The sequence below is a fragment of the Battus philenor genome, unplaced genomic scaffold (assembly GCF_028537555.1).
Source record: "Battus philenor isolate CCGP_79_NKW_IND1 unplaced genomic scaffold, ilBatPhil1.0.hap1 SCAF_17, whole genome shotgun sequence".
NCBI classification, from domain to species: Eukaryota; Metazoa; Arthropoda; class Insecta; order Lepidoptera; family Papilionidae; genus Battus; species Battus philenor.
Window position 1 is genome coordinate 9287316 of NW_027181679.1, and position 26885 is coordinate 9314200.

The following is a 26885-nucleotide window of genomic DNA, read 5'->3' on the forward strand; positions in this document are numbered from 1 at the left end:
CTATTTATATAATTTTATTGTCAGCATTCTAATATTTTCGTACTCTAGAGATCGACTCATGTGTTGCGCCGCGTGTTGAAGGGATTTTTTGTCCTCAGTTAAGGTTATTTATTCACGATAATTACCTTTGCCGTAGGTAAACAGTTGCAATGTCAAATAATACAAATAAAACATTATTTGTTTTATAAGCAATAGAATCAAAATACTTGAATATTGTTCATATATGTTTTACGACATGTTAAATCGAGCCAACATTCCAAACTTAGGGTCGGAAGTCAAATAACCGTTGTAAGGTGAATTTCAATGACAGGTGTATCAGTTAAGTCTTTTTTTAAATTTTTAAACCGAATTCCAAAGACATGGGAATATTTACTTTTGTTCACATTCATTTATTACTACATTTTCAATGTAATATAACAAATTGCCAGTTTTGTTAGTTTCTACAAAAATATTTATTTTTATTTGAAAATATATTTTTATAAGTATGATAATTTGCTTATTTTTTAATTTGGTAAATTATAAATATAATTCTATATGGCTTTACGGGATTTTCTTCTAAGTATTTAATCATGTATCAATGTTTTATCTCTGTTTAACAAAAAATATTAAAAATCCCTAACAAAAAATGAAAGATTTTTTAAGTGATAATAAAACTTTGAAAATCCTTTTGCTAAAAAGAAATCACTCGCCGAATGCTACTCGAATGAACAGCTTTCGGAAAGAATCGAAACACTTCCTTGTCCAAAGTACCGCAATTCCTGAAGACAAAGTCAGTCAGTGATGATACATGGATCCGTGATATCGTCGCTTACGATGTGTTTCATAAGGCTCAAGTTTACCCACAGAATAATGAAGAGAGCTTTGCTCAGAATTTTGATGCGGGATCGAAATGCGAAGATCCGTAGAAGAACCAAAGTCACCGTCCTAGGTGATGTGGGACGGGGTACATGGTTCTTGTAACCGATGACCGTTGGAGGCGGAAAATCGTGCGTGTTCACCACGAACCCGTAGAAGCGGCGTGGGTATGCATTAAGAAAACCGACAACGTAGTCAAGGCTGCAGAAAGTCACTAGAAGCGGACAACACAAGAATGATTATTGTGGTCATATTTAGGATGTATATGCCTTGCAATGGGCGCTTATTATCTAAAAAGATGAAGAATAATATTGAGAATTTTCCACTACTCGAAAAAAAACCGTTTACGTTTATTGACTCTTCTCGAATCGCTCTCTTGGAATTCTCAAAGGTTTAAGTTGATGAATGCGATTATAGGAGAGCAAATTAGGCTCTTCCGACAAAAACAAGTGGTCTATGTAAATGATAGTGTGGCGATAATAATATGAATTAATATAGTAAATGAAATAAGTATAACAGTACACAATATAAAATAACACTTCAGTCCAACGCAATCGTGTGGGAAACGTTACATGTATTCAATTATACGTCACAAATAACTGTCGATACATAGTGACGTGCTATTAATAATAATTATGCTATGAATAATAACAGTAGCTTAATGCAGTTAAGGAACTCTTGAGTGGCTAATCAGCCATAGTACCGTTGTGTTTACGGATTTAAATAGCCGTAGAATGCTTTTAATTTTTGTACATATCTGCAAAACTTAATAATAATTGAAGATTTTAATAGTGCTTCTTTATGAAATATACAGATTGATTAGAAGTAGGTTTAAAAGAGTGAATGAACATCTGATTCGCTGTCAATCAATGCATGGTACATGCTATTTAAAAATCAGTAATTTCAGAAATAATAAACAACTTAATGATAATATAATAAAATCGTTTTCAATATTCGAATTACTACACATAAAAATCAATTATTGCTTACTAACTGTTCCTGCAAACTATAGAGAAAGAAGTTAATGGTGTATCGCATTCCTTAAGAAAAAATAAATTAATGTAACATATTTCAGAGTGATCATTTTAGAAAGTGATCGAGAATAGGTGTAAAAGCTTTAAAGATACTTGTTGATAAATGAGATACACAGTTTAAAGTTAAATTTTAATTCCATTAATGTGCAGACATTCAATTTGGTTCATGATATAAATTAAGCGAAATGTGAAAAAAAATCTCCGGAAGGTTTATGACTCTTGTACTGTTCTATCACTTGTTATATAGATTTGTATACAAAATTTTAGTTGAGATTTCTCAGATATTCCACGCTGCGCGTTGAAGCATTTACATAACACCTCTGTTTACGCTCCAAAAAGAAAAACTGTTAGGCACACTCGAGTAACTTGCGATCGGATTGTTTGAAGTGAACTCGGCGTCGCGGGCGGCGTGTGAGAAATAAATATGAGGTTAAACGAACGGTGGACGAAGCTATCGGCTCAGGGGTGCCATCGTCCATCTTTCTACTTAATATTATTTCATTAAATCGTAACTTATTCAACTATGACGATCGAAAATTTACGTATTAATGATTGGTGTTAGGGCCATAAGATGGAGTCTTTGGAAACATGTTTTTTTTGTTTATATATCATCACCTTCATGTCAGCTGATTGACATCCACTGCAAGGTGTAGGCTTCCGCCAAAGATCGCCACAATGAGCGATCTTGCGCTTTCCCGTGACCTTGACGATAACGACGGTCTGTGTAGGACTTTTATCATCAACCTGATAATCATTTCAGCCGCAAGACGTTCACTGCTGGACATAGGCTTCTCCCATAGGTTTCCACTAGGCCCATTTAAAAGCGGCCCTTATACACGGTCTTCAGTCGATCTTAACAAGGTCATCTGTCCACATTGTGCTTGAACATCCTACGTTTCGCTTGTCGGTTTATTGCCTCCAGAACTTTAAGGTCCCAACGGTTTAGAATATTGACGAATTGTTGTTTTATTTTAATTAATGTAATAGCAGTGTATATTTGGATCATAATAGACGCCTCCCTTTTTTAAGGTTGACAGTGTTTCACTTTATAAGTGGGATAAAAGTTAAAACTAATATTGTTAGATGTGTTATAAATAGTTACCTCAAAAGTTTACCACTATAGCTGAGAGGAAAGCGAACCATTTGTATTGTAAGTGGAACATAGACATGTAGACAAGTTACGCTTAAACTTTTGTTTATACTTAAGTTGTATAGACCTAGTTTAAACTGAAGGAAAAATTTAGACGTTATGTTTCACAGACATGTTTTTGTCGCTCTATTTTTATACATGTTTTCGTTGAATGACGAAAAATACGTTCATAGAAGTAAGCCTTGGGAATATAAGATGGTTGCCTATATGTTAACTCTTATGATAATTATGAAGTATTAAATAATAACCTAAAATTTCTGGTGATTTATTGACCCCCGGCATCTATTTGTAATATTAACTTTTTGAAATCCTCTGTCAGTTGACTTACCCCCTCGCAATTTAAGTAACAACTTTATACGGGCTCTCCTACATATTTAAAAAATCGCTGTCATCGTGAAATTAAACCAAAATTTAGTCATAAGGCGGATAGAGGTTAAAACTTTTTAAAAATTCTTTGTCGTTCGTCGTCTCTGACGCTCAATTTTTTACTACGACTAAACAATTTTTCTTTTCAAAATTTTTTATGTAACTGTAACTCTTCTTATAAATTACAAGTTAAAATTCATACTAAAATAAGCCAATTTTTAGGCTTATTGGCATATTTATGGACATGCTTATTTAATAAAAAAATTGAGTTAACTCATCATAACAGATTCACTGTTATCGTACAAAATTATAAAAACAGAAATTAGTGACGACACAAATATGCAAGACGTCGCGTGGCCGTTCTCTCGGTCTGTACACATTGTCGCAATGTTTTTACACCGTTAAATTAATCGCATATACTTTTTGCGGTAAATAATCGTGAAAAAACTAGAATTACGCTTTTCGTGCCGATAACGGTATGCACGGAAAGTAATGAAAGATTCATTACGTTTATTTCGTGACACTTACAATGTCATCCTTTTACTGGAGTCAACCGTCAATTCGATTCTTACCGTTCCGATTTAAAAAAAAAATTCTCTTTCATCAATGATTTTTTTCTCATAAGGGCATGTCCTGGCGATCATGTAACGGACCCTCATTACTACCAACACATATATTCAAGACTGAATACTGCTTAGTCGGTTCTAGACTTTACTTTTTTCCGAAATCGTATTGGGGTTGATGAACTAAATAATCATCATATGAAGTCCACTTTAAACTTCCAAAAAACCCTTCAAGTTTCAAAAAGACCGGTTGTACTTTTTTACTTAGTGTACTTGGGTTTGTACATCTCAAACTCTAACATTATTTTCATTATAACAACTTAGGTGTATATAGTATATATTATATTTACAGTTTTACTCTTTAAAATTATAAATTAAGTAACTCTTGTTGGTGAATGTTTACACTTTTACACAATATACTCTTATTGAAAAGTTAATCAAATAGAAAAATAATAAAATCCTATATGTAGTGTGAAACATTTTCAAGTTATAAATCTGTTTCAGAACGAAATATTTTAATAATTTAAGAATAAAATTGGATAAAAATAAAATTATTCACATTTTTCTTAATGTATAAATATGTTATATGAACTGTTATCCTTTCTTCTTTCTTCAATCTTGTGATTACTAAATTTTATTATTTGAATTTTTATAAGCGCAGTTTGTTAAGAAATCAAAACTGTTTTGTATCATGTTCAAGCGTTATCTTAGATCTTATACATACTGATTTTAAAGTTTTATATCAAGTTATATTACACTTCAAATAACTAAAAACACCAGACCAAGAAACATTTAACCCGTTTTGAAAACTCGCCGAATTTTTTTCCGGGCAACCCTAAAACGGTCATGCAGTTTATCAATATGCCATAGCCGTGCGACTCCGATGCCTGTTCAATGTTCAGAACGTCAACTCACACGGCGCGAATTTACATGCAAATGTCGTCGGTGGGCGAGTTGGGCTTGCCTAAACGGGGAATGACCTGGCTATCTCGCTATGCCCGTACGCGGCGCCAGTGAACACCTGAGTTCATGACCCAAGCTATTAAAAAAACTATATTTAAAACCTTTACTTTCAAATATATTCATATCTTTATTCGCGTACGTACCTTGAAATCGTTAATTATTTTAAGACTGTAAGTAGTAAGCTACTTCAGAATGCTGTAATGCTGAGAATAGGAAACTATGACAATTACGTTTAACATTATTGTTGTATATATGAATTTTAAAATGTTGTTTGTTATAAGAGAGAGATATAATCGTATTTTTAAATGCCTGATCTAGTTGTGAACCTAAAATAAAAAATATTGCAAAATTAAATGCACTTTCAGCTTTTGCTCTACAGTCTTAATAATAACGCTAGCACAATGTATAGAGTTCATTTAAGTGAAATTTTATGTGTCATATTTTATTATTATTTTTGCGGCCGAAAGGTTCGGAAGTGGACGACTTGAAGAGGGCGTCTATCGACTAAAAAGAAGAAGAGTGCCTTTTATATTTTTCTGATGTATTAGTTTATTAAAGCTTAGATATAAGCTAGCTGCATAAATAATCCTGGGCAATATACAATACTGCAAACATATTTAAATTGAACAATGTTATACCAAATTAGTGTAAACGTATAATGTTTTGCAGTTGGCATGCCTATTTAAAATATATAAATAAGTCTACTAAGTATTAAATTATAATCTAGTGTCCTATAATTGACATCTTTATGTTTGATGTAATTTGAATAATATTCAGACATACGATGAATAAAACATCGACCAACCTCCACAATACTATTTATGGTTGTAATGAAACTAAGATTCCGCTAAATCACAAAAACAGTAATACGAGTGTATCACGTTTCAAACGGCTTAGATATGATAAAACCTTTTACGATCTTTAACATTTTATAATTTAAAATAAAAGCATTTGTAGAACGTCCGTGCACTTCTGATATCTCTTTACAGATTTATTTCCGAAAGCACCAGTTGGAAGCGAAGCATCAAGTGTTTATCGACGACCCTAACAAGGTCATTTGTCCACTTTCTAGGTGAACGTTCTGTGCTGTGCTTACCGGTTCTTGGACTCCATTTGAGAACCTTGCGGACCCAGTGGCCACCTGTTTAACGCGCTATCGGGCTCTTCCATTTTACCTCCCAATCCGCAAGGAGTCAATTATTTTCCTCTGTTTACGGATCTCCTTAATCCTGATTCGATCTTGAAGAGAAATCAAAAATCCTTACTTAAAAATACTGTAATGAAAAACTATTGTTTTGTGATAAAATTGGAAATACATTCACGGAAAAAATTTGATAGATGAACATAATAAGAAAATTTCTTAATTCGTTTTCGTCTTGAAACTCTGACAAATTGCTGATTGTTCAGTTATCAAAATTAAATTTAATAAATTACTAAATAGTAAAGGCAAATTATTACAGAATTAAACTGTGATTTTTGGTTGAGTTAACGTAGAAAAGTTAGTTTAGGGAAAAATTAAAAAGAAACATATATAAATAAATATATTATAAACTTCTAATGTATATATAGTACACGATCATTTTGATTTTAAAACAAAACAAAAGTTTTTTAACACGAAAAATATATTGAAAACAATCCTGTTAAAATCGAGCCGCTGGGGCTTTAAGGTCTGGAATGATGACCACGGACCGGCAAGCGTTGGACTTTCACGTACAAGGTGGGACAGATGACCTTCAGCGACAGTGACGACACTGACGGAGGCCGCTTCCAACTGGTCTTATTAAAAATCCGTGGGGCCATGTCCAGTGGTGCACGTCGTTCGGCTAAAAAGATGGTGACGTTAAAATCTAGACAAACTCACATTCAATCCTTGTTCAATTATGTAAAACTAGATTTTTTAAATATATTTTATTTTGTACAGAAAATGTAGTGTATTTTTGTTTTCTAGTACAATATTGCTTAGTGGAACTATTTGTTTATTTTTAATATTTCTCTATTTGAGTTTTAAAGTATATTGTATACAGTATCATCACGTGCTTAAATTAAGTTAATTTCTCTTATTCTTAATTTTATTGGACACCTGAAGTTTATAGGTTATGCAAATGTATACATATATCAAGATGTCCAATTAGAGTTTGTAAATATAAAATACGACAGTAAATTAATTTAAAAAAAAACACTTTCGGTTTTATTACAACCATAATTAAATATGGTATAATTTCACGGTAAATACCTGTTTATTATAAATGGTTTGCTGTAAAAAAAATATACTAAAGCGGTCTTATAACAGTGTCGGACAACTGTGCCAACAAGAAATTACTTACGAGTGTAAATGACCGCATTCTCAACAGCCCGGTTCCGTATATTCCATGAATTCATCGTTTTGCATCGCTTTGAGATTTACTGATGTAGACGTATTTTTGGAGCCAGTTTTGTAAAGGGTATTTGTAATGGCGTCTTATAAAAAATAATTAGCAGCTCAATTTGCGTTCCGTGGGAAAACCGGAACTGTTGTATTGACCTCCTTATAGGAATGTCGTAATCTCTTTGGTGCTTGGCCGTCTAAATAATTATAAAAAAAAGAACAATTTTTTTGTCAATAACATAATTAACAATTCATTCATTTATTATCCTTTGACCGTTTAATGCATGTATATTCTTTTGTAAATTCATATTCAACGTATGTATTAATTCTTTAGCATATATGTAAGATCGCTATAGAGCATATTAATTGTGAATATGAAAAATTTCGTTCACTTCTAGTCATAGACCTTCCCTAATTATATGATTAAAAAAAACACAATAAAAAATCCTTGTATCAAATAATACATTAATGGAATTATTATAAAACTAAAAGGTGAATTTATGTAACCGACAGTTACAAGGGAAAGCTGCACTGACCTTTTTCGATTGTCATCAACCTGCTCGCGGTATGTCACTTTTTTTAAATATTTTAGAACGGTTATACCTGAGAAAGCTTCAAAGGTGCGAAATAATAAATAACGTAATGATAATATAATAAGCAAAAGCGTTTTCAAAATTCGAATTACTACAATTAAAAATTTATTATACTTTACTATCTGTCCATGCTGAATTTGCTATGCCTGAAGTTATTGGCATTCCAATAAAATAAATAAATGAATGTAATACATTACAAAGCAATCACTATATACAGGTACGATCGTAAATAAATGTAAAAGATTTTACTGATAAAAGTAAAAATATCTTCACCGCTTTAAAGTTTTTACACCGATAAACAATCAACCCGTATGGGTAAGTGTTTTTGAAACTGTACCGATGTACTAGTAAAATTTTATTTTATAATTAATTAAATTATCTAAATTTAATTTCAGTTCATTATTTAAATTTTTGTTATGCTTATTTTAATCACGGCTCTCTTTGTTTTTGTAGAAATTTTTACTTTAATTCATTTTTATAAACTAAGTCGTTTCCTGATTTAAAAACATGATGTTTTTCTAACTTTTGTCATCATCATTGGAGTCATAGGACTTCCACCGCTGTTCCTAAGCCTCCCCGGTAGTTTTCCAATGCAACAGGTTCATCGAGCGTCTTAACAATGTCGTAGGTACATCTATTCCGAATTATGTAGCTTGCCTATTGCCTTTCCAAGCATTCGTCTCTTTATTCATTTATTGATAAATGTAAAAAAGTACACTAACTTATAAACAAAATTTTCCAGGATTTCTACTTATATTAATAATATTGTTCCTTTTCCAATAAACAATTTCCGCATTTGAGTATAAGATGTTTCGTAATGACTTAAGATTTATATAATAGCAATAATATAATATTTTTACATAAAACCTTCACAGCCGCACAAGTATAACATTGCACTTTGGCAGCTTCGGCTTATATTGCCTGCATAATATAATGTCATTAGCATAATGTTATGCAACAAGTTCTAAAGATATTACCTATCACAAAACATGGGAATGTTGATGTAACGGTAGAAATAATGTCATTTTTTAGAATTAATATCTCCTCGTATATTTCGCTTTGGACAGATTGAAATCTGATTAATTTCATTTAAAACGAGAAGTCTTCATACCAAAATTATATTCTGTTGATTACAATTACCTAGTCATCAAAATACACAACCATATAAGACATCTAAAAAGTTGTCCCATAATTCAACGTCAATACCTATTCTGGTATTAAGGCAAGTAGTGGCTAGGCCCTGAAAATTAATAAAAAAATCTGAAATACCTAACTAATACTTCCAGTTTCATGTTACCGTGTGCCTCTTCTATAAACTATAATTTTTTTACTGCATGTATAAAGTTTCTAATAAATAAGTGGCATGAATTCTTTCGACCTTTGATGTATGGGAAATCCTGTATATTTTGATAGTAAACTTATTCGATCACATCTATTAGGTATCGTAACAATAAAAATGTATGAATGTAATTTGTATTATACTTGTTAAAATATATTTTAAAAAATTTGTGTCTGTGGTGTACAGCGTGATTATAAATCACCATGTTACTATACAAATACACGAACAATGAACTCTTACACAGAACAATAAGTTACGAAACATTGTGGTGACCGATTAGTCGAGAAAAACCGCGGGAGAGACCTACTATTGTTAGCACGTGGGAAAACTACGTCTCCGTGTTGTGTGGAAATCTTAAAATAGTCGGCAATCACGATGGAATTGCTTCTGTTTGTGCAAGCGTAATGAGCGATCGTTAAAATACAAATTGGCTTTGGCTTAAGATGTGACTGCAAAATGTTTTATAAATAGCTATTTTTTAGTTACTACTTACAAATAGGTAAGTACAGTTACGTCTTTATTCTATATTTAGCTCTAACATCGACATGTCCTTGTTCGCAACCATTTTATGAAGTGATTGATGTTTTAGAATATATATACCTATACATTTATAGTCATTTAGTTATCATCATCATCATTATACAGCATGCATAAATCAAATCGAGCCAGTTATAGAACAGGTAATGTCTAATCACAGAAAAAAATATTAAAAAAAATGGTTGTCACATATGATAAAATTATTGCCGAAAAGTAGTTTTTAAAACTTAAATAAATTACGTACATACCGTTATATTCTTTTTTTAACTATGACTTTGTCGTCGAAACTCATACTGAAAATAAATACATCTTTACCTTTTTTTAAGAAAAATGATATTAAATAATTTTCTGTGGTCAGCTATTACCTGCCCTATAACTCAATTTTAATTTGAAGTCCTATAACTTCCTGTAAAAATATATCTTATAAAAGTCACAGTCACTTTTTTACCATAAGAAATTATTTTATTTTTGTCATTGATAATAACTATTGTAGATCGAATCAAGAATGACTGCGGAATAAATTATTGGACCATCGTAAGTAACCGACATAGCCCAGTGGATCGGCAAGTTGAGGTAACAGTCTAACTAATGGCCGCTTGCTCCTCAAATTCTAGATAAGGGACTACGGACCAGCAAATACAACTTAGAATGTCTATCCACAAAGTGGACAGACGGCGTTTTTAAGGATGTCAGAGGATGCTTGATTAAACTCGTTTCCAACCGGTCCTATTAGGAATCTATGGAGGTAGCCTATGACCATTTGACTGGACATCCTTCGAATGAAATGGAAATTCAATGATGACGAAATGCTGTAACGTGTTGGTATTTACAGCTTTATTATTTAACGCCACAGGCGAGACAGAGACGCTTACTTTAGGGCATCCACACGTTCCTTTACATTATTTATTTTACTGGAACGGAAGGCTCTCTATCTCTTAGATCGTTTAGATGAACTGTTCATAGAGTAACAAAGCGCATAGAAGAAGAAGGAGAAGGGATTTAGACACGCATTACATTATAAGTTATGGCCCGAGCTTGTAATGCGTTTAGCATTCGTGGATGCCCGAATAAGCCAAACCTTTGTTAAATTTGTAGCTATTATTAGCCAGCGTAATCTATATTTTTGTTATTGCTTTTTACAAAGTTAACATATAATGATAACAATAAACTAGTTAATACGACACGTGACACGACACACAATAAATAAGTTGATGAGACAGGTTTTGCAACATTGTTTATTTATAGTACATCAATTTTATTAATCGAAAATATATAAATTTTAACGGGAAAAGAATCGGTAAAGTTATTCAAATGATTTCTTTACTTTTTGTGTGAACTTATTGAACATATAAACCAATATAAGAACAACTCCGCGGTTTCCCGAGTCTGTGGGAAGACGGAGTTGTGAAGAAATCGGCCCAGTTCTGCGTCGGTCGCGATTTCACCTCGTGGTTATGTTAACTGGGTTTGTGAAGTTGTGTGCTTCATAACTTCAATATAACGATATTTTAAATTGTTTATTAGATCCGGATTCATCGCAGATTGTGCTAAGATGACTTGAATTTTGTGTGGTTTTATATAAACTACTACATTTAGATTTTATTTGCCATTATACACTATAGGTATAATTCATTATAACACTTATTGCTTCAGTTACTATAATTTAAATTATTTATATAAAAACATTCGCTAACAAATAATAAAGGAGAAGATCCGCAGAAGAATTAAGATCAGGAAGTGACAGTGGGCGGAGTAGATCGCTCGTGTATACCATAGCCGTTGGGGCCAAAAGGTTCTCGAGTAGCGGCTATAAGGCGGTAGACGCGGTGCGAGTAAGCCTCCACTAGGTAGACCGACAACAAAGTTAAAGTCGCAATAAGTCGCTAGATGAGAGCAGCGGAAGGCCAATCATGGTGCAATTCTTTGGGGGAAGCTAATGCCTAGCAGTGGGCTGAACTGATATTATGATGAAGATGGTGAAACATTATCCTTATTGAACCCACATCCAGAAAATTCCCGCAAGATGGCCAAATGACCTTGTTAAGTTCGTCGAAAGACGCTAGACCCTGGCCGCTTTTAACATGTCCTATTGGAAATTTATCGGGGAGACCCATGTCTATCAGTGGACGTCTTATCGCTTAAATGATAATAATGATGAAACAATAAAAACAAAAGAAGTATAGAAGATAGCCAGAAAATTTTTAACCTGACCTAATTCGTGAACTAGACACTGGATGCATGTTGCTTCTATAATTGTGAAATAAGTATATCAATAATAATGTATGTAAACCATCTATTAAATATATAAATTAAGAATATAATTAGCTTTTACCATTGTTTGTCATTTTCAATGCTCTTAAAGAGCAAAATTTGTTTACTATAGTTGGTTAAAACAACCATTCACTGTGAAAAAATAAGAGTACGAAAATAACTCATTATGTTTATTCAAACGTAAATTTGCTATTGAATATAGCGTCGGTTGATTTTTTTTTGTTTAGGATTATAAATAATGGAGCTATGGCACGGTTAACAGCAATTGAAATTAAAGAGTTAAGAATTTAAAAATATTTGTTTAGTCTTCCTTATTCAAGTCTACTTCTGTGGGATATAACGACATATTATATGAAAATTAATAATTTTTATAACAAATAATTATTGTTCGAAAACGAAAAACTAAGTTAAATTAAAGATTTGTTTTTTAATCAACGTAAACATTATTTAAGCTCTAAGACGTCCACTGATGGGTATATCTCATAGATTTTCAGTCCTTATTAAAGCGGTCAAAATAACAATACGCCTGACGGTCTTTCGTGGTCTCCAGAACTTTTAGGCCTTAGCGGCCATCTGTTCTGCGAGCTGTATGGCCACTGCCACTTCCACTTGCCAATGCACTGGTCCATCTAGGTTACTTTCGTTCCTTTAACCTTCTAACGGCCAAGCTGTTTTGGCCATGACTTCCCTAGGTGCCAAATGGAAATATCAAGTGTAGGCTTTCCTTATATGAAAATTTGGGATCTTTACATTCTATGAATGAATATAACACATTATGTATATCACACATTATGTATAATAGTGAGGTAGCCGGCGGTCCTCATGGCACTTAAAAGGTTAAGGAGCTCCTTCTTCCTAGTTCAATCTGGTAGAAAAATACAGAGCCTGAAGCGAGAGACTACGTATTAATTAATATAACAGTACCTTTAAAGATTTAAATATTTTTATTTGGCAATACAAGGAGCGACCGCTATCAGCACAAATGCGTACTTCCATCACAGATAATAAAATTTTCTGAATATGTGTGATATTCATTATTATAGTTAGAAGTTAGAAAGTTTTATATAGAAAAGGTCATTATGACCAATTTACGGCTTTAATAATTCTCACAACGTGAATATCTCATTTGTAAGTTTATAATTGCTTTTTGTTCCGTACATTGTTAACGATCTAGTGGAATTATAATCGAATAGCAACAAGATTTTTTTTCTATACGAAGAGTGACTTAATAAACAAGGATTTCAATATGATTAGTGGATATATTTAATAAATATTAACGAAGCGTTGTAAAAACCCTGTGCAGCATTTCTACTGGATCTATCATCGTCATCATCATCATTTCAGCCATAGAACTTCCACAGCTGGACCTTCCCCGTAGAGTTCCTATAGGACTAGCTGGAAGCTGTATGCATCCAGCGTCTAACTTTAACAAGGTCATTTGTTTACCTTGTGAGCGAATATATTACGCTGCCCTTGATGTTCCATGGTCTCCACTCCAGAACCTCAAGGCCCTAGTGGCCGCCATATTCTGCGTGCTATGTGGTATCTGCCACTTCAAATCTGGATCTATAATGCTGCTCAAATGATATTTGCATTTACCGCAGGAACTGGTGGTTAAGGTGCAGGTGACCTTTAGCTTAAATCTCTTTTATAGGCAGCATCGACTTCGACTTGTGCTCGTAGCGAACGATATACCGAGCGAGATATGTACCGGTATATTACCGGAGTAAAAGAAACTAATTTTCATGGTTAATTATCAAGACTTAAGACAGGTCCCTTTTGCGTATAAAAACGAATTTTAGAAGCTGATGGCTTCGTTCTGGTATAAAATATTATCAATAGAAATGTCAAGCAATAAGCTTAAATTTTTGAAATCTTTATCGGATTTATATTTAGAAAGACTGTTGTAAAACCGTATACAAGAAAATACACAACTTATCTGATAGGTCTTTGGAAGACCCTGAAAGCAGATCCTTTATGAAATCTTTGAAGAAGGCCAACGTGCAGCTGTGGTCGTCTTATGGCGTTTACGTGACAACTGTTCCTAAGTACTTTATTAAATCTGAAAAACTTACTACATGGTGTTCGTTTGATGTTATTTTTTGCAATATCTTTCTAATAATAAGTTTCAATCTGATCTATCTAAAATTAATGTTATGAATTAATACTTCGTATATAAAATTAAAAAGGTAATGTTGAAAATAAGGCTTCCATTGCTCTTTTATTGATTGTCCTCCGACTAAGTATATATAAAAATATTGAATGCTATAAGACGTGTTGATTTAGTGTGTTCTTGCATTGATTCCTGTTTGATGCGTGTTTTTAGTTTCGTTGAGAGCGTTTGCAACTGTTTGTACATTCGACAGCATTATTCGTGTACAGAATAAATATATTAAATATATAAATTGTTACTTGCGTCTTTAAAAAAAAGCCATGTCTACTCACATCTTAATTATTTATATTTCATGATGCTGATTACAATTATCCATCTCTTTTATTTGCTTAAGTGTGGCTGAGACAGCGATATTTTTATGTATGTTTTATTACAGAAATGTTTTCACATCAGAATGCGACCTAACCATGTTGGTTAGGTCGCATTCTGATGTGTGTACCAATTAGTAGTCCAGCATTCACAAATTACACGCACTGTTTTAATTCAACAATAAAAAATGGACTATTAAGAATACAATAGTCTGAAATCAGGGGCATCTGCATGTTTAACACAACGGAAAAAAAAAAGAATAAAATCTACCAATCAGGCACACAACGAACAGTAATTATAATTATTAGAGTTATTAATTTTCTTATAACTATAGAGTGAATCAAATGAATACTTTATTTACGATATATTTAATGCACACTCTTACTATGGGCACTTATCAGTGATCTTATAATAAACGTGCCCAAACGTTTTTGCTAAATATCATGGAATAAATAGTAGTAATTAACGTAAATGTATTTTAATTTAAAAATGTTGCTGTAAAGAAAATTGTAAGACAAATGAGACATGCATTCCGATATCTTTCGGTTGCCTAGCAACGATATCGTACTTTTATAAAATAAGGGGTACTTTTTTGATAACATATATCAATGATTTTCCCGGGAAAGATAATATTTACAATGTAAATATTTGACGTAAAAACAAATTTTGTATATCCATGACTTCGTCGAATAAGTAAATCTTTCTATTCACCATGTATATACTTTTTCAATAAGATCCCAGATGCTTGCAAGTTTTGTGTGCTAAGGTTTACTACACTGTAAAATACTGAATAGAAACAGTATACACCTTGGAAATGATCCATGTAACTTTTTTTTTGTTTAAATGGTTCCTGCAATTGGGGACCTCTAATACCCTTTCTTATTTTATGGATACGGCTATTATTACCAATAATTTTTTTCATTTAAATTTTTTATTTTCACGCCCTTCTCTTCACAACTTCACTCTTTCTTTCTTCTTTTGTCCTTCACATTTTCCTTCATACTCACAGCATTCATTTAAATTACATTTACACATTCACGTTTCTTAGAAATTGTTATTTCAATATTTAATAAATATATTACTTTACATTCTATAACATATATCCTTTGAGTTTCTTTCACCTGTTTTTTGCAGGGTTGCAGCATTTATCATCTAAGCAGGTGATAGATACATTTCAATAAGCAATATAATGCACTCAATGTTGAAATTTTTTTTTAAATTTGAGTTCTACGCTCTCCATTGTTTTTCAAAACAAAGTCCTGTGCAGTTGATTTTTTTGTTATTGTTAACGTCAGACATGACGCATTACGTAATTAAGGTTCAGGTGTTTGATAAATAACCGGTTTTATAGCGGTTAATAAAGTATTTTGTATCAACAATAATATTCGTAAAATTCTTTATATTATTTTACAATTCTATTTTCATAAATTACCTATTTAAGCTTTATTTAAATAGTAATTAAAATAAAATAAAAAAAACACTGCTTTCTTATTGATTTATAAAGCATTAATTATGGAAAAGGTTTTAATGATGTGTTTTTGTGTAGCTTTTAATCAATTTATGTAATCAATCCATAAAAAAAAAAACAATTTTTGTCTATTAATCTTTTTATATCCGTATTTTAAGTTTCAGCATTGATTTTTCTTTTGAATTTCTTTTATTTTATGATACTTTGCGAAATAATTAAAATTTCGAATTAGCGTTTGCGTGTTAAGGCGTATTCAAGACTGTACGTTGTAGAAATTTCATTTCCTACGCCTGCCATTTATTTTAGAGCCACCATTGTATTTTAGTAAACGGAATGTCCAACAAAGCATCTAAAGTGTAATGCGTTGGTACTTTCTTTCACCTTAATAACTTTACGACTCTTTGTAAGTGTAAATAATGTGTAAAAGTATAAGGATTTCTTGCACTAGATACTATAGTAGGCTTTCTTTAATTTTCACAGCGTGATTTCTCTTTCGTTTCATTAAAAGCCGTCGGACAAGTTGTTGGTGTTGCTAAGTTTCTGTCCACATATACTTGATATTGTAGTTTACTTAAAATTTGTGATTTGATCTTAACTTTGCGAACATACAAACATGTATAATATTTTTTTGTGACCAGTGGTCGCTGTTACCTCTGTCATATTCCGTTTGTTTGAAAGAGCAAGATAAGGAGGCGCTTCGTATAAACCTCGTTTCTATTAGCAAAACTTGCAGGCTTTTCAGGACCTTCGGCTCGAGTCGCTGCATAACCTTTTATTACCAATTTGGGATACCATAGAGATATCTTTTAGATGTCTTGGGCGAACGCTTCATGGAATGACCTTGAACAAAAGTGTTCGACAAGAGACCTTAACTTGCGCTGTCAATCAGAACGGGCTTAACGCACCGCGAAGATCTAACTTCGATTTGGACGATTGTTACAGCTTGGCTTACATTATTACCACTTCGAAAAATGGTAGTGCTGGTAGAAGATCTATAATTATCGGGAAAAATCTATTTCATTATTCTCAAGTAATTGCTTGTTAACCTCATTATGCCATCCTCCTCTTACCGAGTGTAAGTAATTTATTACATTTCTTTAAAAAATAAACGGCAGTTTTTTAAACTATTGGTTATGGTTTGTTAAAAAACATCATGCCTGAGATAGCGGAGTACTATTACGGGCTGGCTGGGTAGCTTTTATGAAAAACATTTTTAAAGGTAGTTATGGGACTTCAAACTAAAATTGAAATTGAGGTAATAGCTGATCTCAGAAAATTATTTAAAATCATTTTTCTTAAAAAAAGTCTGGTAAAGATGTAATTATTTTCAGTGTGAGTTTCGACGACAAAGTCATAGTTAAAGAAAGAATGTAACGGGATGTACATAATTTATTTATGTTTTAATAACTACTTTTCGGCAATAATTTCAAAATAAGTGACAAATTTAAAAAAATATTTTTTGTGGCTAGCCATTTCCGGCTCTATAACTGACTAGAATTGATTTATGGAACATACTGTATACCTAAATGACTATAAATATAAAGGTTTAAATATTCTGAAACATCAGTCACTCCATAAAATGGAACGTTGTGAACAAGGATATGTCGATGTTAGAGCTAAATATAGAATAAAGACGTGTAACTGTACTTACCTGTTTGACACGTAACGAAATTCGAAAGTGAATGGTTATTTATATGGTTTACTAACAGACAAACAAACAATGACTGTTCCTATTGTTGCCGCGCGCGTTACGCGAGTGAAACAAGGTTTGATGACCTAATCGCTATACAGTTGTGCTTTGCAAAACGAAAAAGTTCGTAGTCATTTCCTAACATAACGTTTATTCCATAATAAATAATTAGGCTAATCGTTCCTTTAAAACTTTTTAATATATAGCAGAGGAGGCGAAGTTCCTTGATAGTTCGGGCCAATTTTTCTCGAGCCGCCATTTTATACTCATTTAAAACACGCAAACGCATATTTTTTTTTACAAAAATTATATTAATTGAAATTATGTGACAAAAGTTCAAAATATGTGTAGTGAAGTTAGATATAATGGCACATATACACGACATCACTCCTAATAATACTTAGGATGCTGGTTAGTTAATTATGATCGGTGTTTAGATTTCGCTAATTTTATGGTGGAATAATAATAATTTTTATTTACACTAGTAATTTGTTTCGATTTCCCAGGAGCTGACATAGGCTATTTAAATTTAAACATTAAAATAATTCGATAATCTATCGGAACCAAAAATAATCTACTGATATATGGCCAGCCAGGCAGATCACCCCCTGATATATAGCAAAGAAAACTACTTTGATTTCTATTCGGTATCTTATTAATTACGATCATCATGTTGGCCGAGAGGCTTACTGCATTGCATAGGCCTTCACGTACTATATTTTTTCATATTATTATCCCTCTATATATTACCGTTTACATAGACCACTTGTGTACATCAGTGTACTTACTAACGTATTTGATAGAAAATTAAACTAACACCGATCTCCCCTTGTGATCGCATTGTTCAACTTAAAGCTATGACGGTTCCAAATGCGCCCAGGTTTAAAAGAACCCACAACAACCTCTGTCGGGTTTTTAAGGAGTAGTACAATTTACCCAAGATTTAATTTACTTATTGTATTCAGCTGATAGAAACACAATCCAAGGCATAGCCTGTTCTAAAAATCTCCACGATGACCGATCCTGCGCTACTTGCATCTAGCGACTTCTATTGCCTTCTGAAGCCCGTTTAAAATATTTGTTCTAGAACGTAAAGTAATTGAACTGAAACTATGTATTTTCTTTTAAATTAATATAAATCATTGATCGGTATAAATAACGACTCGCCGGTATTAGTAAGAGAATTGTCTAAGAATTAGGATTTTGAAGACATGTTAAATAATCACGATAGTAGATTCTTCGAAACTGCTTGCTTCGCCACTACATTTATTTAAAACGCTAGTGGCCCTAAGAAAGTTATGTATTTAAGTTATTAATGTATTAAATTTATTTTTGTTCTTGTTATGTTTTCAGTACATCTGTACATAGGTCTTGTGAATTGACTAATACAGGTTGCTTAAAATTAAGGCCGCCCGTCATCACTCACGTCATCACACATAAAAAATACAACATTTATGTTACAATAGAGCAACAAATTCTGCTTTTCCTTCGTTAATTATGTTAAAAACCTCTCACTATCTTATTTTCGTTTAAATAATTGTGTTTATTTTATTATGTATTTAAAATAAAGGGTTGAAAAGTCAGACTATTTTATACTAGGAGAAAAACAGTTAGACGTTATTAAAGTATTCTATAATTCCATTATGAAGGTGAAATTTACGGTAATATTTTTCTTACCATTAATTTAATTCATATTTTGATTGTTATAATGTAGATGGTTTTCTACTTAAAGTGCCGGGAAGTGTTTATTACATCTGATATAACAAGTAATTCTTAAATGTACTCAATGTATAATCAATTTTTTTCGTGAACAGTATATGTACCGTTATAACTAGCGTCTCAATATTGCGTATTATCTCTTTTGTGATTTCCGACAAGTAGAATCGCAAAGAAAAGTGCTAAACACATTACGCGGTGTACCGCATGCCGGTGTAAATAGCCTCTGTGTCCGACCGTAATAGATCCAATTACATCTTACCGTACAACGACCTGTACAGGTTTTGTTATGGTGAGATACGTCTCGAGTCGTTTTAAATTAGGAAAGTATTTTTTTTTTCCTTTTGGTTATGGTCAAATGCTATTTGACCATTAGCATTCACAGCTTCATCAGGTTTAAAGTGTTACTTTGCTAAAGACACAGCTTACAGTAACTAAGTTTGAGAGTCTGCCCCGGCACTTATACAAATGTATTTCATAGATTAAGTAGAGGCCAAGTCCATGGAATGCTTAGTTCATCTAAGTTACCGAAACAGCCGCCGAGTGATCGATTTAAATAATGATAGTAGGGCGCGTCATAGCAGAAAAAATTAAAGATCGATAAAAATAAATAGAGAATACTCTAAGGCATCAAATCTACCATTGGACAATGTGCATAAAGAATATAGATAAATAAATGCATAATTGTCTTTCATATTTTTTTCTTTTAAAATAGATAATGAATAAAAAAAATTCATACAAAGCAAAATAGGAGAGATCTTCTCTTCGCATATGAGTTAGAGAAATATATAGCAAATGTTGATTTGTCCTGTCAGAGAAAAATCGGTTATAATGTTCCTGGTGAAGAATGTCTCCTTGAAATTTGTCTGTTGTCTGCAGAATTTTAAATCTAAGATTAAGTTACGAATTTGTGTTACAGCTAAACCTATCATCATGGTATAGCTTTCCCCGGAAAGCTGCCTCAATGACCGGTCTTTGCGCTACCTGCATCTTAACTTAGTCTATAAATACATAGAAATAAGCTACTTCTTACATTAATTGTTCAATAAAAAATAGTTATTTGTACTTTTATTTCATGACATCTGCCAATTTAAAGTAATAATATTATGAAATTTTATCAACGAATAATAGATCTTAAAACGTTTATCGTATTTATTTTAAAATTACCTTTATGCGGGTTTTTTGACAATAGTCGGTGTTTAAAAAGCAGAGAGTAAAAAAAGACTGTAATGAATAAAGACAATAAGCGTACGTAGAACCTAAGTTTGCTTTAGAAATGTTGAATGTTTATGCGGGTCATAAATAAAGAATATGTCTGCGTTTTAACTGATAAAATTTGTGGTTGATTGCGTTTAAATAAATTATCCTGTAGCGTTAAATATTACGAATCTCCTTTGTACTAAAAATTCTTCATGTCATTAATACATATTAACAATATAAAACACAATTTAAAAATAAATCTGCATCTATTTAAAAAAAACATTCACAACCTTTAACGAACAATTTACAATTTTAAAAGAAACTAACACGAGTGGAATTTGGTATTTATATTTATATAAATACCAAATTCCACTCGTGTATGATATATCGTATATGATATTTCTTTGCATTTCACATTGACATATTTCTAATATATCTGATCATCATGATAATTTCAGCAAAAAGAATGTAATCGAAGAAAGATATACAATAGAAATAATATAATATATCGTTTATATAAAACTTTATATTGGCCAAATAATTGGTCACACGTATTACGCAAAAATTTTACACTGCGGGCTTCAATTTCTAACCAGATATTGTGCTGTATGTTGAAATGCTTATACAATATTTAACGTTTCTTTGTAAAATCAAAAAAAATATTAATACTACTATTATAGATATTATACAAGCAAATAATAAAAACATAAGTAGTCTTTGTAACTTTATGTATCATTCTTTTAGCCTTCAGGAAAGGTTATGTGGTATTATTACCTATTACACCACCTTAGTGGTTGCCTTCTGAATCATTTCAGCTGTAATACTTTCACTTCTGGACATAGGCCTCTCCCTAAAGACTTCTATTAAAACCGGTTAGAAGACCTGCATCCCACGTCTTCCAACGACATTAACTGTTTCGCCTCCGTGGCTCACTCCAAATCCTTAAGGCCCCAGCGGCCATCTGTTCCGCGCATTAACATAGCCTGCCCAATGCCACTTCAATTGCCAAACACTGGGATATGGGGACATGTCGGTCACTTTCGATCGTCTATAAATCTCCTCGTTAAGAAAAAAACAAGTTTATTATTTACTTTTAGAAACAGTGTACGGAGATTTATCAACCTTTTTTATAAGCCTCAATTATGTGGTTTACAGATGGCGAAGCGGTGATGGCGATGAGCGTTCGCGCAGTGGCGCTGTGGTGCGCCGTGGTCGCGGCAGCTGTGACCACCGCCGCCACATACACAGTCGACTGTAACCACGAGTACACCGACTGCGACACCGAACTCAGTGAGCATCGAAACTCAGGTGAACCAAAGAATCGCGTTTCACAAAACTAATCGAACCTTATTCGTATGAGCATAACGTTTCTTTTTTGTAAAAATAATTATAGTTAGACACCAAACTATAGATATTTTTAGTTAAATAACAAGATTAAAGCCATATAAGTTGTATAACAGTTTAGTGAAACCGTTTCGATGGTTCTAATTAGTATTAATCGAATTTCGGGAATTAACAGCTACTAATCTTGTTAATATAAATAACAATATATTCGGGTAATTATATTCTAACTAAGTTTATTATAGGATTACATAGTTCTAGTGGGATAAAGGATAGAGCAGTATACCTTTTCATATAATTTCAATTAAACATAGTAAGTATAGTAATTATTCTATATAGTTATTAAACTAATCACTTTTTTTGCCTGTATCTTGACTGTTGATTGCTTAAAGTTGATGTGTTTACATGACTAATATATATAACTTATAGTTTTAAATTATAAATAAACATGTTTTAATAACATATAGTTTAAGATTAGATCAAAGTTGTTAGTAAATCATTTTATACTTCGAATAGATGAGGGACTACGCAGGGAAATTCTGGGACTTTTCTTATAATTTGCTAGGAAAATTTACTGTTTAGGTGCTTTCTTTACTGTTGGTTCCGTTAATTTCGAACAAAACTTGATTTTTTTTTTGTTAGCTTTGCAGCAAAATTTCCTATTCTTTATATTCCAACTATCCGTCTTCAAAGAATTCGGTATAAAGACCCGACTATCCGTAATCTGCCTTAGAATACTCTATTACTTCGACAAAGTTACACGGAGTACCTAAAATAATCTTGAAAAGTGTTGTCGGGAATGTGTAGGGTAAAAGGGCCAAAGTATTGTCACCTACTCGCTGGACTGAAGCAATTTCAAAAGCGTGCAACACAGCCGTACATGGCTTTGTAAATTTTTACACAGAATAGAACAGCCTGGAAAAAGAATGCAGCAGAAACTGACGTGCCGCACGATCCTCAGTCTTGAGGAAGAAGAATAAGATGTGTTACAACTACATGATTAGGTTCAGTTCAGGCAAATGTTTTGAAACAAAATGCAACGTGCTGTCTAAACGTGGGTCATTCTCGCATCTATTGTTTTTGATGTTTTGATAACAACAAATGAAGTCAATTTAAACATAAGATCGATTGCCGATGCCGTCTCTTTCGGGTTCATATATACTATGTATAGAAAAATAACAAACATTGTTATTTTCTATTACCTGTTTTCTTCCTTGTTGTATGCGGTAACGGCCGCTGGTAAAGTCAATTGATACAATAAGTTAGCCAGTAGCAGTCAAAATTAATAAATATAAGTAATTTCAAAGAGATCACTTTATTTATCAATGTAATTTCTTAACAACTAACATTGATTACTTAATGTAATAATGTGGTTATATTGTAATGCTTTATGGTACACGAGGTTTTTGTTTGTTAACATATGTCTTGGGTTTCACGGACAGGTGTTTTATTTTCTTCGAACGTTTGTGTGTGCATAATAATCTTTGCCGTGTCTAAGATATAGAAAAAAATAGGTGATGATAGTGTCCTCGAGTTTTGCACTTATTAAAGATAAGATAAGAAAAGATTTGATTTTTTTTTTCGTTCATTGAGCCTATTGCATAAAGTTGAAATATTCCGTATCAGTATAGCAAATTCGTTGCGTGAAGAGATGGAAAGATTCTATCCATCCGCCAGAAGTTATTAGGATCTTATCACATTTGAAAAAGGTTTACTATATTTTTGATTGTCGTAATTACAAAAGTTTGATGAGCCAATTAGAAATAGTAAGTAAATCATTTAGACATACTTTTTTTTAAATTATTTAGTTTGATTTGGTTTTATTCAATCTTGTTTCTCATGAGTATTTAGGAAGGCCAATTTAGATCAACTTGGCCACACTGAACTTACCCAAAAATACTAGGAACCCAAAGTTTTTTAAGTCCAAGACACTTCGGCTCTGTGAACTCAGTTTTGATATAGCTGTAAAAACATCCGGGCTAACAGCAACAACTTCAACTTAAAATAAGTACATAGTTTTCGTGGGATGTTATTTTGGTCATACATAATTCAATCAAGTGAACGTCTCCGTCCATCGTTTGATACAAAATTAAGTCTCTACACGTCCAACTTCGCTTACTACAGCAGTTTGAATTTAAGGAGGGCATTGTCCTTTTTAATAATAGTAAGTGGATATTGTTTACTTGAATTTCGTAATGCCATCACTTAAATAAGACATGAATTGCTGGACATAAACCTCCTGTACTCAGATTGATTGGAAGCTGCCTGTATCCAGCGTCTTCCGAAGACCTTAAAAAAGTTCTTTTTTCACATTGTGGATGGAATATATAACTATTGCTAATTGAACATGTCAATCGGCTGTGCTGTCTTTCATTCCTTTACGGAAATCTCCATTGTTGTTTCGATCTTGTAGAGTAATACCAAGCAATAAACCTATGGCTTATTAAGTGACTTTAAGCTTGTCAGTAAGGTTCAAACTAAGCGACCACGTTTAATCGAAATGAGCTCTCCTAGCATTCTACTCATGACCTACAGAAGTGGTCAATCTAAATGATTCTTGTGATAATAATATTAATAAATAAAATGTAGTATTGTACTCAGAATTAGTTTTCCTAAACCTGCGGCATAAAGAGTCTGCAAGGACCGTTATTATCACTAATTCAATCTCTCATTTCGAAGATGAATGGCCACATTACCGGAACACCGGTTGCTTGGCTCGTTATTTTTTTATCGCGCCACGCCGAAGCCGTCGCATTTTTGGTCGGTGATTTTCTCTTAGACCGTAGTTAATACGAGTTTAGCGCTTAAACTTTTTTTTAAACAAGTCACGTTACGTTATCTTAACATGGACTTGATGTAAAAACAATTTGTCAGTGTCTTCATTTTTAATTAATCTCGACTCTTGCTAACATTTTTTACATTTATTTTATATTAGTTTATACGTATAAAATGTATTCATGTAAAAAAATTATAATCATTTGCAATTTTTATATCATATCGTATTCTATGTCCTATTTCTTAAGGTTTATCTAAATATTACTATCATTTTAACTAGAGAAATGCATAAAAAAATTATGAATAAGTTTATATATATTTCAATTTTAAAACACACTTCACTTAAACCATCTATTTGACATTGCTGCAACCGTGAATTCAAATTCAAAATAAAAATCTAAAATATCCTTATTCAAGTAGGCATTTAAAAGTGCTTTTGTCTGCACATTTGTCGATTATTTTTACCTTATAAGTAGTAAGCCACCCCCGTCTCTGAACCCTCATTTCCTGAGATGAACCGGTAAGAAACTCAACTGTTGCTTTTTTAAATATACAATAGAGACGTACGCGAGCGTGGCGGCCGGCCCGGCAAAAAGGCCGCCACCGGGGTGCGAACCTAAGCACTCGGTGGCGGTCTCGTCGGGGACCGACACGGGCGAACAGGTCCTGGGGAAGATTAGAAAAGCCCTTAACGCCACCCAGACCGGCATAAGGGTCGACCGAGTCCGCAGGGTGCGGGACGGCCGGGTCATTCTGGGCTGCGGCACAGAGGCCGAGCTGCGGAGGGTGCGTGAGGGACTGAAGAAGGCAGGAAAGGACCTGAGCCTCGAGGAAGTGAAGAACAAGGATCCGCTGGTGCTGCTCAGAGACGTGATGGCCTATAATACAAACGAGGAGATAGTGAAGGCCATCAAGACCCAGAATAAACATCTGCTGGTCGACGTCTCTGAGGAGGATCAGAGGGCAGAGGTGAGGTTCAGGAGGAGGGCGCGAAACGTGCAGACGGTCCATGTGGTCATGCGCGTGTCGCCTGCTCTCTGGGGACGGCTGACGGCTGCGGGCTACATGCACGTGGACCTCCAGCGAGTGCGGGTGCATGATCACTCCCCGCTGGTCCAGTGCACTCGGTGCCTAGGTTACGGCCACACCAAACGGCATTGCACAGAGAGCGAAGACCGGTGCAGCCATTGTGGTGGCCGGCACCTACGCGCCGAGTGTCCGGATCGGCAAGCCGGGAAACCTCCCGCCTGCCGGAACTGCCGACTAGCTAAGGCAGACCGGTGGGACCACGGCGCATTCGACGAAGACTGTCCTGTGCGGAGAAAGTGGGACACCATTGCACGGGCGTCCGTAGCGTATTGCTAAGGGCACCCAGGTGACTCACCGCACTCTCCGCGCAGGGCACCACCAGTACCGCGTGGCGCAGCTAAACCTGCAAAGGTCCAAGCTCGCTACTGCCGAGCTGATATGCGAAGCGCCGAAGAGAGGCTGGGCGTTCGCATTGGTCCAGGAGCCGTATATCGGCGCTATTGGCGAGATGAGGCACTACCCAACAAGGGTGGTACAATGTGTCGCGCGAGGCAACGGTGAGGTTGTCAAGGCGGCCATTGTGCTATTCGACGACACCATCGATATCACTCAATGTCCCCAACTCACGTCTGGCAACGTTGCCGTGGCCAGGCTGAGGACTGGGGCTTGGGAGATAGGGGTGGTGTCCGTCTACCTGGAGCCTAATACGCCCGTCGGACCATACCTGGACCGGATCGGCTCGGCCGTGGAGGGCTTGGGGACTGCCAACGTGGTGCTGGGTGGCGACGTCAATGCGCATAACACCTGGTGGGGTAGCCGGTCCACGAACCGAAGGAGAGTGGAGATCGCAGCCGCCCTCGACCAACTGGGGGTGCACGTGATGAACCAGGGGTCTGAGCCGACGTTTGATACGTATCGGGGCGGTAAGCACTACTCCAGTCGCGTCGACATTACTGCTTGCTCGACCACCCTGCTCGACCGAGCGGTGGGCTGGAGCCTCGTGGACGACATATCCTCGTCGGATCACAGGGCAATTGTGTTCAATCTGAAGCTTGACAAGTCCCGAGGCACGGATGTCAAGCGGACCACACGGCAGTACACTACCCGTAGGGCAGACTGGGGCGAGTTCCATCGAACTGTCGCCCGGC

At 34.2% G+C, this 26885-nt stretch overlaps 1 protein-coding gene across 2 annotated transcripts in view; it reads left to right on the forward strand.

Annotated features, from left to right (window-relative positions):
- Positions 1 to 26885, forward strand: part of sas (stranded at second) — a 63895-nt gene that overhangs the window by 1350 nt on the left and 35660 nt on the right. For both annotated transcript variants that reach the window (XM_068762862.1, XM_068762863.1), the window contains exon 2: positions 21748 to 21882. In XM_068762862.1, the coding sequence (XP_068618963.1) occupies positions 21762 to 21882 (121 nt within the window). In that variant the 5' untranslated portion in view covers positions 21748 to 21761. The remainder of the gene's footprint in view (positions 1 to 21747; positions 21883 to 26885) is intronic.